General features: G+C 40.2%; 2 protein-coding genes across 5 annotated transcripts in view; one reads left to right on the forward strand and one right to left on the reverse strand.

Annotated features, from left to right (window-relative positions):
• The window catches only part of TOR1AIP2 (torsin 1A interacting protein 2), a 187571-nt gene that overhangs the window by 60282 nt on the left and 109882 nt on the right, over positions 1–17407 (reverse strand). The window lies entirely within an intron of this gene.
• Positions 1–17407, forward strand: part of SOAT1 (sterol O-acyltransferase 1) — a 30062-nt gene that overhangs the window by 9366 nt on the left and 3289 nt on the right. For both annotated transcript variants that reach the window (XM_086753905.1, XM_086753907.1), the window contains exons 3-14: positions 2302–2360; positions 8270–8418; positions 8496–8555; positions 8994–9101; positions 10850–11132; positions 12204–12282; positions 12940–13021; positions 13726–13771; positions 14912–15041; positions 15424–15521; positions 16015–16113; positions 16533–16668. In XM_086753905.1, coding sequence (XP_086610031.1) covers positions 2302–2360; positions 8270–8418; positions 8496–8555; positions 8994–9101; positions 10850–11132; positions 12204–12282; positions 12940–13021; positions 13726–13771; positions 14912–15041; positions 15424–15521; positions 16015–16113; positions 16533–16668 — 1329 coding nt within the window. The remainder of the gene's footprint in view (positions 1–2301; positions 2361–8269; positions 8419–8495; positions 8556–8993; positions 9102–10849; positions 11133–12203; positions 12283–12939; positions 13022–13725; positions 13772–14911; positions 15042–15423; positions 15522–16014; positions 16114–16532; positions 16669–17407) is intronic.

Here is a 17407-nt window from a genome sequence, read left to right on the forward strand (position 1 = left end):
AACTTAAGACTTTAAATGCAAGATCTGACAGGAAATATATGGTCAAGCAGTGGTTATCTATTTTTAGACTGGCTTACAAAGGAAATAGTGCAGTTCCTTAAGTCTCATGTGTCCTGTCCTCTCTGGCTGTGTTGGATGGCTTCAGGCAGACTTGAAGACTAACAGCTGGATAAGAGACAAATTCTTACTTTTCTGCAGGAAGGTTAGTTGTGCTTTTGAGCTCCAAATCTCTGGTCTGCTTTCCAACAGGTAAGCACAAGGTGGTTCTCAGTGTAGTAGTAATAGGGGGAGGGGGCTTTTAATACATTTGTGGAGTGCCACAGTGAGGGAGCAGAGCCATTGAGATTGTATGAAGGGGATACAGTTCTGCTTGTGGAACAACTTGTTTGTTGTTCGGTTTTTGTTTGTTTGTTTTTTAATTTATTAGGAGGGAGAATGGGGGAATAATTTGAGACCAGGAAAGTACACAAGCTGGGTGGGACATGGGATTCTCTAGTGATATCTTACACTTTTCTCTTGAATTGTTTTCCAAACTGCTGTTGCTTGGCAAGTGTAACAGCATGATGAGCTTAAATACTGAGGTAGTTTTCTTTGTCTTGGAAGTGAGATGCTTAGCAACCAGGAATTCTATTTTTGTGAAGTGGATCTTTGCATGCTGCCAAAAATTCATGATATTAAGCAGTTTTCTTGTTTGTTGTTGCACCACAAGGCTGCCAAGTAATAGGCTGTTGTTGCTGGTCTGTTCTTAAGTTTATAGCTTATGTACCAAATTTTATAAACCAAAAAAACCTCGTTCTTCCTGCTTGATTGGGGCTGAGTGAGGGGAAATTAATGCTGACAACTGAGCATAGCTTCATTAAAGATAAAGTCTCTTGCTTCATTTAATTGTTCTCCAGTATTGGAATTGGAGTTCTCTCTGAAACAGGTCTATCTAAACTTCTTACAACTGATTGCTGATAAGAGCACCTTCAGACTAGCATCCATCACAGAAGCACTTGCTTCTGTTAAAACAACACACTGCATTTTGTGCGCTTAGGCTGTGCGGATAGAGGGAGGCTGCATTATGAACTGTGATATTGCTATGAATCTGTTTTCTTGTCATGCAGCAGCACAACATTGGCACCTCTGCTGCAAATGTGTTAGCTCATGCTTCACTGGAATGTTACTAAAGAATCAGTTTAGTATCTTTTTCTCAGTGGTAGTGTTGAATTAGAAACTGAATGTGAAAGTTGTCATACTAGCTCTGTGTTACTATGTGAGGTACTGGTGTAGGTGTACCTGTCAAAGGACATGCACGAGGCAAGGTTTGTTGCTATCTTTTCGCCCTGACCAGTATTTTAGGGGGGTAGATGTTGCTGCTTTAATCTTGCTTTTCCTTCATGTGGAAGACTCTCTGTTTTAAGTAACTTTATCTTCTGTGTTCTCGTTCTTATTGGAGAATTAAAACACCAGCTGACTTCCCAGCACTCTACAACCATGGCAGACAAACATTGTCTTAAAACTCAACTAGTCTGAAATGTCTGATTCGTGTATATTGTTCCTCTTGATGTAGTAGAGGCATCTCAGATGTGTATAGTTCTTTATGCAAAACAAAGGTGATATTTGAGGCTTTACATATTAGCTAGTGATATGAATAATGATAAAAGTCAGATGATGTTCATTGCATGGCTAGACCTGACTGCTTAAGCAATGTAACATAGAGAGATGCAGTCAGGCTGATGTGTAGCACTTCTAGAGCATGAAAGGAGTGGGAGTAGCCAGGTTTGAACACAGGATAGTCTTCCAACTTGCCATTTAGCCTGTCTTCAGAGCTGGTTATGGTATTTTACAGATAGTTGTGACTGACTGCCTTGTCTATTGGCAATGTAGAGACCTCCAGACAACCTAATCTTATGTCTAGTTCACTGTGTGTAAGATAAAGCTCTAATAAAAGATCAACGCACTTGAATATGACCTTCTAAGGGTTGTTCTAATTGCTGCGTCAAGGCTGAATATGTTTATGGACCTTGGGAAGATTTGCAGAGTTGCTGATGGAAAATAAAGCTTTTGAAAATCCAGCATGTTATCAGCTGTTGACTGCCTTATAGTGCTGCAATCCTAAATGACTGTTTAAAATACTTGGTCATAGCTTACAAATTTCCTGCAGCTTTGTTTTGAACTTAACTGGGGCCTTATTAGAAGTCAGAAGTGCTAATGAAAAATCAGTGGCTGAGCTACTGTATGTTGTGCTTTCTGTGTTTTCAGACATGCAGCTTGCATCACTGAAAATGCAAATGTTAATTATTTGCTGTTCTTCCTTAGGCCGGGTTGATGTCGACCATGTGATAACAAGAAAAATGCAGCTAATAGCAGAAGCTGAGGTAAATACACTCTACTACTTGCTTGTGGGGAGGAGTGGGATAATTGACCCTGAATGTCTTTTGGAGAGTCACTAGTCCTGGAACAAATATCCCTATTCAGTCATAGCTTGAGTGCAGCGACTTTTGTACAGCCCTCTTTCTCTCCTCCTCCTCTCTTCTGACTTTGCACGAGATATTATCAAATGCAGTTCTGTCTCACTGGACCCCAGTAGGTTGAAGTCCAAAGATAAGAATGAACTTTGAGGCCTGTAGATAAAATAGAACTTCCCTGACCACTAACTTTTGGCAATCTGATTATCAGCTAGCCTGCTTGCATATTTAGTCTTTAAAATGCTCTGTGTCCTGGTATCCATTGAGTAAAGGGCAGCCTGTAGCCTGTGTCCCACAGCTTTTGTTGCCCTGGCTGTGGAGATCACCTTCCTGAACCTTGGTCCCACTCTTTTTGTCAGTGAGCAATGTCTTCAAAGAAAATAACACTGGGTATTTCTAACATCATCTGCGTCTGTGTGAGCTGCCATTGTCTTAGATTATGTTAAGGTGATTTATGCCCAAAGTAAATGAAGTTAGCTAACAATGAACTGCACCTACATTGCTAACCATTGTTTTGTTCTGGGCAAATCATTCTACACTCTTGCTTCATTTTATTGCAGAGAATTCCACGGTAAAGATAAAGCAATCTAATTGTACTGGCCTTACGTGAATATTAGGGAGTGGATACTTACAAGACATAGAAAAATATCTTGCACCTTTGAGATGTTTCCGTATTTTAAGTCTTTTTTTCACCTCTGTAGGTGTGTGTCACTTATAACAGATATAACTAAAATGTGTTTAAATGTCTTCTGCAAAGCGTGTACTGCTTTTTGTGCCAAAACTCATACAATTCAGCCCATTAGAGGGATAGTCAGCTCTGAATTTTATTTCGTAAGTTGCCTTCTCTGAATGATTCTTAGTGAGGACATGATAGAGCAAGCCTCATACGTGTTCTCTGCAGACAAAAGAGCCACTGCAAATCACTGTGTTGGCAACAGATGTTTACGTGAGAAAACTTTAACTGTTGAGCACATGTGGCTTTAAGTTCCAGGGAACACTACTTGCTTGTAAGGGGACTTGACCTTGAATTTCTTTCTTCAGGAATGTCTCTTGTTTCTAATTTTTTTTTTTTTTTCTGGCCACCAGATTTGAGACACACTAGTTTCTAGACCTAAGTGATTTCTTATCTGCAAAGAGAATCGAAGAAAACCAGCAGGGTCAGTGTCACTTTTAATTACTGAAGTTTCTCCCAAAATATGGGGAGTTCAGGTTTTAAACTCCGAGTTAGGCAGCTTGCAAATTTGTTTAAGGTATCTTAAGGGTACAGTAATAGCTGCAAGGCTAAGTAAAAAAACCTCCATCTACTGCATAATTCCTGACATTTCCTGGAGTCCCTGCCCTTTTTGTTGTGTGAACCACTGAACAAAGATTTGGATTGCAGTTTGCCGTTTAGGTGATCGATATCTGAGGTCTAGACAGATGCATGACTTCTGAGAAGTGCTGGTCACTGACAGCTCCCACTGATTTAAATGGGATTTGTAGGCACTAGGTGTTACTCATGCACAGGATGCCTTCGTGCATCTGCAGTCCAGTCTGAAAATCCAGTCCTTCGTTCATCCTAAACTGAGTTGAGAATGGTGTGTTCTGTCACATGGTGGAGGCTGGATGTTGTCATGTTTCAGTGACTGAAATTTCTAAATCTGTTAGAATGAGTAAAATGCTGGGGGACTCTTGCAACCTTCTCTTTGTAAGTAAGCTACGGGGTTACTTCCCTCAACTTTCTCCAACTTCTCATTAATTATTGGCCCACTTCTGCTTTTTATGGCATAACATTCTTTTCGTACTTGCCCCCCTTTTGGTTTTGTAATGGTCTGATTATTTTGTTTAAAACTTATTGGTGGCAGCTGAGTTGATCTGCCCGGTTCCTTGTCTGAGACTTCAGGCATATTTTAGGAGACTCTTGGTTAAGTGCTCTCCACTGGTGAAGCTGCAAGGCCATCTGTGTATCCATGACCTGTCATAGTGAAGGCTGGTGGGAGGTGCGCTCTCAAATGTCATTTATTTGGTTGCTGGGTAGAATACACTTATTGAGCACTAACAGTTACTCTGGCACTTGCTCAAGTAGACTGCCCTTTGAATGACAGTAGTAATAGTTGATAATAGAGCATGGTATGTTGTGCAGTTTTGTTCTATAGAATTACAATTACTGTAGGGTCTACGCTCCGGTTGTATTTTATTTAATGTAATGAGAACTCATGCCCTGCTCTCCCAGTCCAAACATATGCAGGTGTTCATATCAGCCCTGGAGGGTTGTATTAGGAGGAGGCAATCTTAGCAGACTGCTAACTAGAGGGAAGAGGTAGTTTAAGGAAATCTCTGTTAAAATCTTGCTGAGAGGAGGTTAGGCTGAAGAAAGGGGAAAGACTTAAAAGGCAGAGTTTTGGTAGAAATGAATAGTGCTTTGTTTGGCATGGAAATTTGAGTGCTCCAAGAAGACCAGGAATTTCCATTTTACTTTTTTGGTAGGGATATGTGCATGCGTGCTGTAAAAGCAGGCTGTGCCAGAGAATGCCAGTGTCTTCTGTTACAGATTGTAGTTCCAAAATACTCTTTTTTTTTTTTTTTTTTTTTTTTTTTTTTTTTTTTCCTGTTTTTAGAGGAACAAGTCCACATCTCTTACAGAGACAGTCCTCTCATCTGCCTCCCAGAAAAGCAGCATCTAAGAGTAGCCAGCTCCTAAGAGCTTCTGTTTCATTAAGCACTAGCGAAGCTTGTTTATTCTATACTGGCAGCTGCCAAATAGGGTAAAAATGTTTTAAGTTAAATATTAATTTGCTCCTTCTCCTACTGCAGCTTCTATTTCAGGATATCTCTCTGGCTCTGACCACTGTGAAACAGGAGGAACGTAGAGTTCTGATGCATCTTGACTTCAGGGTCTTCTGGGTTTATGTGGTCTCATTTCAGATGGTCTTGTATTTCCTGCCAGAGAATTAAACTTGCTTACTTGGCTGTTGTCGCGTTAGACAGTAGCATTTTGTCAGAATACATCATCTATTAATGTATTTTATTAGCCTACAAGTTTTGCTTCTAGAGAGGCCTTTTTAGCTTAGTGTTTTGGGGAATCTACTGTATAAAAGCAGTACAAGCATGCTTGGAAAATGAAGGATGTATCATGGATGACAAATGTCCACCAGTGGAAATCAAGACTTCTTAAAACAGCTGTGGAAAGAGGTCTGTGTGAGAGGCAAACATATCACTGCTGCAGCTTGGAGCTAACACTTCAGTTATCTGACTTTTCCTTCTTTTTCTTAGATCTTGTGCTTGTTCCTTTTTAGTGAAAACAATGCTGCTCCAGCTTTCTTTAGCATAATAGTTACGCACTGAAACATAAACACCTACTGACAAATGAGCTCAAGTATCACAGATGCTGTTTTGAGGAAGCGTTGTTTTTATGCACTACTTCCAGGCTCTTTCTTTCCCTTTTTGAAAATGGATTTCTTGGTTTTGTTACTTTTCAGCATTAAGGATTAGAAAGTAGGTAGGAGTTGGGAATTCTGAAGGTGATAAGGGAAACAGACATGTTTCCTTTATCTAGAAAGATGGGGAGAGACTGTTCAGTAGGGCCTGTTGTGATAGGACGAGGGGTAATGGTTTTAAAATAGAGGGAGGTAGATTTAGATTGGATATTAGGAAAAAATTTTTTACCATGAGGGTTGTAGAACATTGGCACAGGTTGCCCAGAGAGGTGGTGGATGCCCCATCCCTGGAAACGTTCAAGGCCAGGCTGGATGAGGCTCTGAGCAACCTGATCTGGTTGGGGATGTCCCTGCTCCTTGCAGGGGGGCTGGACTAGATGACCTTTGAAGGTCCCTTCCAACCTTAACCATTCTATGATTCTATGTTTCTTAAGCAGCTGATCAGTAGGAAGGCTAGGTGAAATAGCATGCAGTTGTTGTGTAGGAAGACTTGGGCCTTGAATCTGGAGGCAAACTTGAAAAATCTCAGGCAGAAGAATGATCAGACAAATGTTGCTAATAGACACTTGCATAAAAAAACAAAACATGGTATGTAATTAGTACTTCTTGAAACTTGTCTATCTCCTGTGCTGAAGATGATGGCTGTCTGGCAGACCATTCTAGAGAGGCTTGTGGTTCAGGAACTCAAGGATTAGCTTTCAGCTATACTTCATCAGTAGGCTCAAATATTGAGAAAACCATTTGGTGTCATGCAACTGAATTCTCAGAAGTCTTGTAAACCACTGTCTTTTGAAGTGCCAGAGATCTTAGGATCTTTAGATTCCCCGAGTTCTTGTCATAATGTAGTGAACACATGTTGCCTTTTCTTTCCTTGAGGGAATTCATTTTGCCTGCTTTTTTTTTTTTCTGGTCGTAAGAATAACTGTTATGCCACTATGCAAGTCTTGGGATCCTCTCTGCATATAAAGGATAAGAGGATTTGCGCCATAGCAAAGAGCTCAGTATAGCACTTACTGCAGAAATAAGTAACTTTGAACATTTTAATCATTCAGTTTCTTCTACTTGCATCTAGTTTTAAAAACTCTGCCTGGGGTGTGGGAGATCAGGTCTTTGAAAGTTCATGTTGTGAGACTGAATAGCAGGTCCAACTATATTGCAGACAGGAAAATACAGGAATGAATTACATGTGCTAGTCTTCAGGCAAGACAAAAGGGATATGGAAACACCTTAGCATTTTACAATCTGCCTTTTGAAGATGAATTATATCCTTGTCTGGATAAGTGACTATTGGGAAGGTTAAGTAGTATTTTCCTTTCTAGAAAATAAACTCTTTATCAGGTGAAGCAGCAGTCTTTGACCAGGGTGACCTATGTTTTACCCACAGCTGATTATCTGCTTTCTTTTTTTTTTTTTTTTTTTTTTTTGCACTGTATCAGTGCATTCTTCAAAAAAGATGGTAGAGAAGGGAATGCTCATCGACGGTTTTTCTTGGACCCTCGGAAGTCAAGGTCTCGAGTAGAGCAGGTGCTTCAGAAGTTGCCTTTGTCTAATGAAATGAGAGAAGAAAAATATGAATAGACTAAAAATAGTGCAACTTTGTCACAACTGACTGTAATAGAGAAGACAACATGTATGAAGCTGTCTGAAGAAAAGGGAGTGTAGAAGATTGAACTGGGATATTTAATCCTGTGAATTCTTGAACTTCAGTCTTGCTGCCTACCAGTTTTGTCTCTCTCACTGCTCAGTCTTAATGCTTAGCAATGTTACCCTGTTTTGTTGCTTTAGTGAAAATTTTCTGTGCATTCTGTAATTTCAGTGACACAAGAACGTTTTCATCCAAACAGTGGTAGCAGTGGAAGGGTAAATTTGCTCCTTCCTGCACTCGCATCAGTGAGATTGATGTTCTCATGCATTAACACAGAAGCAATGGTGATTGCTTAGCCACAAGCATGAAAAGGTCCATTTTTCCCTCAATAACACTAGATGGGCTAAAAATTAAATCAGGTTGTACTTGTTTTGTAAGCTAAGGATGTAAAATTGAGAAATGTTTTCTGGGGCTCATGCATTAAGTTTAGCTCAACCTTCTTGGGAGCATAAAATACGTGAAATAACCTGCCTCTCCAGACATATGTATGAAGATCAGTATGTTTACTTTTCTCCTCTGTGTCGCATCTGATAAAGAAGTTTAAACATCATTCAAAGTCCTCTGGCCTGAGGTGCATGAACAGGCCAGGATAAGTTCCTGATCTTGTCCTAGTTGACTACAGCTATTGGCAGATGGTGCAGGAGTGTTTTCTTGATGCCTTGCTCTGTCCTGCAATGTGATAAAAAGGAATATAAATATTGTATGAAAGTGAACCCAGAGTGTTAAACAATTTTCTGCTCTGTTTTTACTCTTATCAGCAATTGAAGCCAGCTTTCATGAAGGAAGTGGACAGTCACTTCACAGAGTTTGTGAACAGTTTGGTAGCAAAGTCAGCACTCCTGGACTCCTCATCTTCAGCCTCTCTCTTCCCAGCTTCCTGCTCAGAGAAGGAACTGCACAAAGCCAAGTAAGTCAGTTTTAAGCTGTCCCTATAACAACATTATGTTTCCTGGAAGCTTTGTTTCCTTTCTTCTTCATTTGCAGGACCTTGAGGGCCCCTCCAGAACATGGGAAGATCTTTACTGCCAGAAGGTCCCTCTTGGAGTGAGTAACTTGACTTCACATTTTCCATTAAATTCACTGAAAACACCCTTGATAACAAACTAGCTGTAGCCTTTGCTTTCAGGTGCTCTCCTCACCACCACCCGTAGTCTTATGTTCAAACCTCTGTGGACTGACCCCTTTAAGTTTCTCTGTTTCTTTCTAAAACATCTCTACTATATCTTGCAGGCTTCCTAAAAGTAAACCTTAATTACAGTCCTCTCAGTAGCACTAAGCTGATGGCTAATTATCCTTTGTCTGAGGATAAACTGAGGAAATGTCTGTCTAGACTGGCACCCAACTTGTGCATTAAGGTCAATCTTTCGAATCGGGAAGGCAGTGGTGTCATCTTACCTTACCGTGAAACACTTTGAAAGCTAACATACTGGAGGTGTGATGTGCTATGTGAATAGCCTGATAGCATTTGAATCTCTCCCTTAGTGAGCTGTTTGAAGTGAGTCACATCAGGACGATCTACCACATGTTCATCGCTCTTCTCATTGTCTTCATCCTCAGCACTCTTTTAGTAGACTTCATTGATGAAGGAAGGTAAGAACGCTTGGAAAGACAGGGACCAGGGCTCGGGAAATGGTCGCTTCCAAAACACCAGGGGTACATGAAACTGCAGAATGCTGCAGAAAGAAGGGAGAATCCTTCCTTGGGATGTTGTTGGAAGGGGGATTTTCAACTTGATATACTTAAAATATATGCTGGAATTCTTGTTGAAGGTATATGATAATTTCAAATCAGATAGCTAGATGTTAGCAAAATCCTACAGATTGTTGTATTCCGTGAGAATTATGGCCAGCACAGTTTGGCCTCACGTCCTTAGTTCATCACAAGGCTGAAAATAGGAGAGATCATCGCTGATTGTGGACTGCTCTAGTCGAATATATTTAATGAAACAGTAAGTTTCAGCTGCTTGTGTTACTTGATGGAGTACTGTGTTTAGAAAAAACTTCAGCAGTCCTCCCTCTGAAAAATGACAGTTCTGGAACACTGTGCTTGTGCTTAAATAAAAATAGAACTTTTTGGTTTTCCTAGTGAAAAAATCTCAAGGGTATTGGCACAGCTTCTGTTAAAGTTGTGCTTTGCAGGTAGCCAGTTCTGAACATGGTTGTGAAAGACTGCTTTCCTCACGCTTGCTTGTTGCTTTAAATAGTATCTTTTTGGCAAGCTGTATCCCATGTACACAAGTAGGATTACATGTTTATCTTGCTGATTACTTGATCTTCAGTGTACAAAACTAGAGCTGTATCTTGATTATAATCATTATTGCTCTTGTCTAGATAAAAGAACAGGCTTGTGTGCTATTGAATATTTAGCTGATCCTAACTTAATAGTGTATGGACATTGGGGGGAAAATAGATATTTACCTCTAAAATTAACTAATAAGATTGGATTCGCTGATTACTTTAAAAGAAAAAAATCATTGCTATGTTCTCAGCTAGATCTGATAGTTTGGATCCAGTTTGCAATTGAGCCTCCACATGAGAACAAATTAATTGTGTTGGTGTACTCTGTACTACCTTCTCCTCTGACCTTGGTTTAGAAGAGCTGCTTATGTGTAGGAGTAAGCTCTGGTGACTTTGATAGCCAGTAAGGTTGAACATTCTTTTGGTTATGTCCTTATATTTTAAGCTTGATTAGTGAAATAAAATACCTGGTGCACACCACGTGGACATATTCGGACTGACTGTCTAATGACCCAAAGCCTTTTGGGTGACTTCTAAACTGAATCCATGTGGAATGCCTACAGTTTTCACAAAGCAGAATTAAATTAGGTTTGACTGCTAGATGTTAAAATACCTCGTGCCTACAGAGGTGGGGAAGAAGCCTCTTTAGGTGTTAAACTCCTGGGAAGAACTGATTCTCAACGTAATAGTGATGACGCCTTGGGAGTGTTGCCCAAAAGCTCTTTTGGACCCTGGTTCAGCAGTGGATCATTTAGTCATGTGCTTGTTCTTACCAGGGATGAGCTTGAGCGTACTCTTAAAGCACATGCTGATCTTATAGATGTGCTTAAGCCCTGTGGGATTTGAAGGTAAGCTGTGCCTGGCAGCATTGGTGGCATGAGTCCTTCATCTCTTATTTTCTGATGTGCTTGTGGATGGTCACTTAAATCTGCCACAGACAGCCCTCTGTTTCCAAGCTGAAAATTGCCACAGTCACTTCTGTCTAGACTGTCAAACAACTATGATCTGGAAGCTTTGCATTTTGTAGCCACTCAGTGGAGTAGAAGTATTTCTTATGAAACAACAGACACTGAATATTGCCTCTTTCTTTGTGCTTTCTAGGCTGGTCCTAGGATTTGATCTATTGGTCTTTGTTTTCGGAAAGTTCCCAGTCGTCTTCTGTACTTGGCTGTGCATGTTCTGTGCTACAGTTATAGTTCCATACAACCTTTTTGTCTGGTGGGCCCAAGGCTACTGCAGTTCTTCCCATCGTGTAATCCGCTCTCTTTTCTATGGGATGTTGTTCACGCTCTTCCAAACAGCTGGGCTTGGATTTGGACCAACGTATATTGCTGTATCATATGCCCTGCCTCCAGCGTCCCGTTTTATTGTAATACTGGAACAGGTAGGTTCCTACCCAGTATCTTTGGATGTATTGAATCTTGTTTTAAAAATGGAAAGGGTCTGTTTTTCTAAGGAGACAAGTATTGGTTTTATTATTAAATTAAGACAGGGCTGTAGATAGAGTTTGTCTTAGACTTGCAGGCAACAAGTCTAATGAGAAAAAGTAGATAGTAAACTTAGTTTTGACCTGGAAGCCACTTGTATTTCTTACCCTGTATTTAAGATTTTACTGTGGGTTTTTTCTGAATGTACTTCAAGGCTGAAATTCCATTTATTTCTAGTTGTTTTGTCGATGCTAAATGCTTACAGCTAATTTTAAGAACCTATTGTGCTATAGTATACAAGGAAGTTGTAACGTTCCTCTTAAAAAAAAGGCAAGTATGTAGTCAACAAGTGCTTCCTGTTTCCCTTTCTGTTCCCAAGAAGCAACTGTCCTTGTCTTGTAGTCAGTTTTCTTAAAAGTGGAATTTTCTTTTTTGAGGGAAGACAAGGAAGAGTGCAGGAGTGTGGAGGACTGGTCAGACCATAAGGTTATAACAAAGGTCGTCAGAGGTAATAATGTAGACTTCAGGAATTAACTTTGGATTAGTCCTCCTTTTGGTCCTTCAGGTACTTCTTATATGTGGCACCACCCTATTCTAACGTAATAGTAATTGCTGTAGAACACATCTAACTTCAAGGAGTCTGTTTCAAAATTTCAAAGCATACTGGCCTATTGAAATGGATAGGGATTTTGTGTGTGTGTTTGTGAATTTTAAGTTAATGTTAATTGGTTAGCAACTTACTGGTGTGATTCGGAGGCCTTGTGTAGGCTGTGGTCCTGTGAGAGTAAATGAGATGTGTTTTGATTCTTCTGAGTCATGATTGTTACTGCATGTTTCACGTTGCAGTGTTTTAAATTCATGTCAGTTAAACAAACTTGTGGGCAGAGGAAGCAGCCTTTTTCTTGTAAAAGGGATAAATTAGAGAGAAACTCAGATGTTGAAGGTATTGCCTTAAAATGCTTGATGCAGTCTTTATTGTGAAGTTGGGAAAGTGAGAGTATTAAACTGATATTCTCTCGGTCTTACAGGTTCGTCTTGTTATGAAGGCTCATTCGTTTGTCCGGGAGAACGTGCCCAGAGTCCTGTCCTCTGTAAAGGACAAGTCCAGTGAGTAACTGGCCCTGCTTTTTATGATAGCAGTGTATACCAGCTCTTGTTTTCCCTCCACTGCTTTGAGCTGCCCTCGTGGATTGGAGAGGTAGGATTTGAGTAGGTGGCTTTGGATGGGCAGGTGAAGAAGCTCTAGGCTGACCTTCTGCATCGTAATTTCAGCCTGACCCTTTTCATTTGATAATAGGCAATGAGTTAGACTATTCAGGTGAGTCATCTCTGTGTCTTAAGTTTTGTTTCAACAGGATTCCTTATTTCAGCTTTTGTGAGAAAAAGATGCGTAGAGGCTGCCTGCACACCCCTAGTTCAGTGCTCTAGTTGAAATGACAGCAGTTGTAGAAGCACAGAAGCTCTTTCAGCAAGGCATGTCAGAGCTGAACATGAACCCACGTGTTGATACAGGCCTTATCAAGGTGTTAGCACTGCACTACCTGTTAGTCACCCTCACTTGTTGACTATGCTTCATGGCCAGGCAGTTATCTCTGATCTGTCTAGTTTGTTTTATTCTCTGCAAATCCCATACCTTTAGTTCCAGTCTGATGTGTTTTTTTGAGGTAGTAAGGGTTGCATGTTGTGAAAGGGTACTGGGGAAACCGAACCTTCAGTAAGCAGAAAGATTGCAGACTGTTGTTTTTTAATCTTACCCTCTTCCAGGTACAGTACCTATTCCCAGAATTTCTCAATACCTGTACTTCCTCTTTGCTCCCACCCTCATCTACAGAGACAACTATCCCAGGTAACGTGAGCCACACCAATAGAACATGAAAGTAGTAGTCTAAAAACAGAAGCCACCATTAAGCATACCTGAATGTGATCTATTCACCTTACGAGTTAGAGCTTTTGTAAAGGTTTGGTTAAGTCAGTAATCTGGCAAGAGCAGGACTTGGTCATGAAAACTCACTCTAATGCTAATAGTATTTTGACTTTACAGTTCTGGTTTTATTTCTGTGGGAAGTGCACTTGAAGTGAAATAAATTAAAAACTTGCTACTGAATATCTAGCAACACACAGTTCTTGCAGCAGGCTTGTGTGTTGTTTCTCTGTGGTGCTAATAAGCAGCCCTGTCTGAGTTTGAGGAAGTAGGCTGAAGCCTTTAAAACTGGGAACTCCCAAACTTTCCTTTGCTCGGTTACGCTTTGACAGTGTCAAGTCCGCAGTCCTTTATGTGACTATTGGGCAGATCACCACTTCCTACATAATTGCATAACGCTCCCCTCCACATACTTTTCCATTTATGGAATTTCCATAGTTGTCCTGCTGTCGTTGAAAATGAGGAACCAACAATTTGAGCAGATACCTCTTGGATATCAGGAAATTAAGAACTCTGGAATTCAAAAACCAGGTCTTTTTCAGAGTGTAGGTCAGTAAAGTCTATAACTGAAGGGTGATTTTGACTGCTTTGAGGTCCTATTTAGGTATATCATGTGTTGTTTTTCCTAGGAATCCCATGATAAGGTGGGGCTATGTAGCTACGAAGTTTGCACAGGTGAGTAGTGCAGCTTTCTGAAGAATGCACTTTCAGACATCATCTAAACTGTGTTGCTAAACAGTTCTCCCTTTGTCATTAAATCACTGTTTACTTTGTGTGGACTTACAAGAAAATAATATTTTAGTGACTGAAAAAAGAAACAGTGATCTTGCTGCACTAATGGTTATATCAAAGAAAAAAAAAAAGTCCTTGCTTAAACAAGCCTTTAGACTCCATTCTGTACAAACAAAAGCTGCATGTGTCTGTGAGGAACACAATATCCATGCTCTGTCCCTCTTTCTGTACACTGATGCTGTATTGTAATGCACTGGCACAGCTACCTGTCTGCAGATATTCAGACTGATTTTGAAACAGACCTGGAATCCAAATCTTCAGTGCTTATTTGAGCTCAAGACTGACCTGATCTTAACATGTGTCTGGATGTGAGCTTCAATTGCTTCTTGAGAATGTATTTCCAAATGGCTTTGCATGATTGAAACTTACTGTCATTCAATGCATTCGTGGTTTAAAAAGCAAAAGAATTTTAAAAAACCCAAACAAAGAGGGGAAAAAAAAAAACCACACACGAAAAAAACCCAACCCCAAAGCGTGCTTGCTCTTTGACAAAAGAGGGTGGCAAAGCACACTGTTGGAGTACAGCAGTCAGAATATTTAAAGCAGTGACTTGCATTTTGACTGCAACTTCCAGAACATGGGTTCATGGACCTGAGGTGATTTGGCCTGTAAACATCTCCTTTGGGATAAAAGAAAAGTAAGCTTTAATATTAGATTTAACTACCGTAAGTATTTGTCAATTATTTCTACCCTTGTCTTGGACCTAGATCACAGGATACTTGTCCCACTTACTTTGGCATTGGCACAAATCTTCTGTGCCGTAACTTCTGAGTTGATAAGTCTAGGAGAAACTTGGAGATACTAGAGTGGAAATGACAAGTTGATTTTGCTCCAGGCTGTCAATGTGCTAACGAGATGGCTGTGGCTTACTTTCTGCCTGGACCCTTAGGGAAGTTTATTAGCAGCAATATAAAATAAATTACTTTGACTTGTGTTGGCAACTGCTATTCCTCTCCTAGAGCTGTCAAGGGGTGATGTGTTAATTGTGCATTTCTCTTAGAGTCAGACTTTCATATGTTCCAGGTGCTTGGTTCACTTTTCTATGCCTACTACATCTTTGTGAGACTCTGCATTCCTCAGTTTCGCAACAGTAGTCAAGAAACCTTCAATCTTCGAGGGCTGGTCCTCTGCATTTTTAATTCCATTCTGCCAGGTAAGTCCCAAATTCATGAGTGACTATATCTATGGAAGAGGCAAAAGGGGAGGGGAAGTGCTTGGTATCAGATACATCCATGACAGGCGAAGATCAGCAAAGGAGGTCTTGTGGGTGGACTTCGGTGTTACAGTGTTAAACTTTAGAGTCAGCAGCACAAAATAAAAGCTTGGGTTTGAATTTAACTGTCTTCACAGCCACCTCTGTGGCAGCCTTGCACGACCTGGTGTGGTGAGAAACTGAAATACTTTCACTTTTTTGTATAGGGAGCACAAAGCTCATCTGTTTCGGTGTCTGTAAGAACAGTCTTGACTGTTACATGCTCTTGCTTATATCTGAGAGAAAACACTACAAACCTGGTGTGAATCTACCTTGTTTCTAGGTGTACTGATTCTCTTCCTGGTTTTCTTTGCGTTCCTTCACTGTTGGCTCAACGCATTTGCTGAGATGCTGCGCTTTGCAGATAGGATGTTCTACAAGGTAAGAAGCAGGAGTTACAGTTTATAACGCAAGCTTCACAAAACTTCTAAAATTCATTTTCCTCATGAAAATAAAAGAGGAGGAAACTGAAGATTGTTTTACCAAACAAAGCATCCGCAGGATTTTGCTTGTTTTATGCTGTTAGGGCTTCAGTTGCTGTGCTGTAGAAAAGATCTGATTTCTACTTGACTGAATTGGTTTTAAGGTAATATACTCTGTGCACAAAGAGAACCAGCCACTAGACCTACCCAGTATCTCTGTTAGCATTCTTTTTATTCTTTTTATCATTTCAGCCACTGCAGTTTGGGATAAAACTAAACTTTGATATACGGAGTAGAATGTTGAAAGTGCAATGGAAAATATTATTTCATGGTGCAATTTGTTGTATTAGCTTGGTATTATTCTGATCAATATTTTTCAACTTGGTATCCCAGAAAAGACCTGTAGAATGTTTTATGCTTAATTAGATTTAGTCTTTCAACTGTACTTTCAGGACTGGTGGAATTCCACTTCCTATGCAAACTACTACCGAACCTGGAATGTGGTAGTACATGACTGGCTCTATTACTATGCCTACAGGGACTTCCTTTGGGTGAGTAACAGGCAGATATATTCTTTTGCTTTGTTAAATAAACACTTAACTACTGGGCAAGACAGTACATTTGTCAAGATGTAGCATCACTGTCCATTGAGAAGCACAAAAAAGTCTTGCCTGAGCTGTTGTGGGTAGCCACTGTGCTTTTTAGAGCTCCGTTGCTCATTTCCAAATCTTTAATGCGTGCAAAATGTGGATCTGAGACATACGAGTGTGAGGATTGACTCAACAGACTGAACTTATCTTGCACTATTTTGATGAGCTCTGGTAGATATATTATGAGTGGACTCAACCTGAGTACTTATGCAGGAGACCGGAAATATGCCTGAAGAAAAACACCTAAAATCCAAAGTGCTCAACCAAACTAAACCCACAGCATAATAGCTTATAATCCTTGGTATTCTTCTCTCTTTCAGTTTTTTGGTAAGAAGTTCAAAGCAGCAGCTATGCTGTCTGTCTTCACAGTATCAGCTGCTGTGCACGAATATGTTTTGAGCGTCTGCTTCGGCTACTTCTATCCAGTTCTCTTTTGCCTGTTCATGTGCTTTGGAAGTAAGTTCCCAGGAGAGAGTATATGAGTGGGTTGTGGGGTTTGTGACTTTTTTTTTTTTTTTTTTTTTTTTTTTTTTTTTTTTTTTTTTTAAAACAAGCTTGCTCTGCTCTTCTGATGCCAGTTATCCTTTAGGCACTAACACACAGAACTGTTTCTTTTCCAAGAGTTGCAATTGTGGGTCCAAACTTTGTGAGTGTTTTTTTTCAGCAAACATATATGTATACGAACACTGAGTTTGCAAGCCTGGGTCTTGAATGAGCAAAGTATGGATGGGGAGGAAGAGAGCTTTATATGATACACTGCTGTTTATGTGACACTACATATGCTTTAATAGCACTGCTGCTTCTTTGCCAAGCCTTAGTTGAATTGCTGTGTGTCAGCAGGCTGGAAGTCATCTTCTTTAAAGTCATAGCATAAGACAAGTATTACTTTACTACTGCAGTGAGGAAGAGAGCCTATTTAGAAGTTAAAGCTCTTGCATTTCATTTTGAGTTTTGAACCTGAATGAGTTAGAGCCCTCTAATAAACTTTAGGCCATCTCTGCCAGCATGTCTTGGTCACCAGCATAACACAAACAATATTGATCCCCAGAGGCATACAGCTGAGCCAGCTTGTTGACAAACTTATTGGAAGTAAATGTCAGAATCAACTAGTATTTGCTCTGTTGCCAAGCATAATCAGGTTTTCTTGCACTCTACTGACCTTATGGAGGAGCCTTGTTGCTCCAGAGATGAAGTG

Source organism: Chlamydotis macqueenii, chromosome 8, assembly GCF_036417535.1.
Source record: "Chlamydotis macqueenii isolate bChlMac1 chromosome 8, bChlMac1.mat, whole genome shotgun sequence".
Classification (NCBI taxonomy): domain Eukaryota; kingdom Metazoa; phylum Chordata; class Aves; order Otidiformes; family Otididae; genus Chlamydotis; species Chlamydotis macqueenii.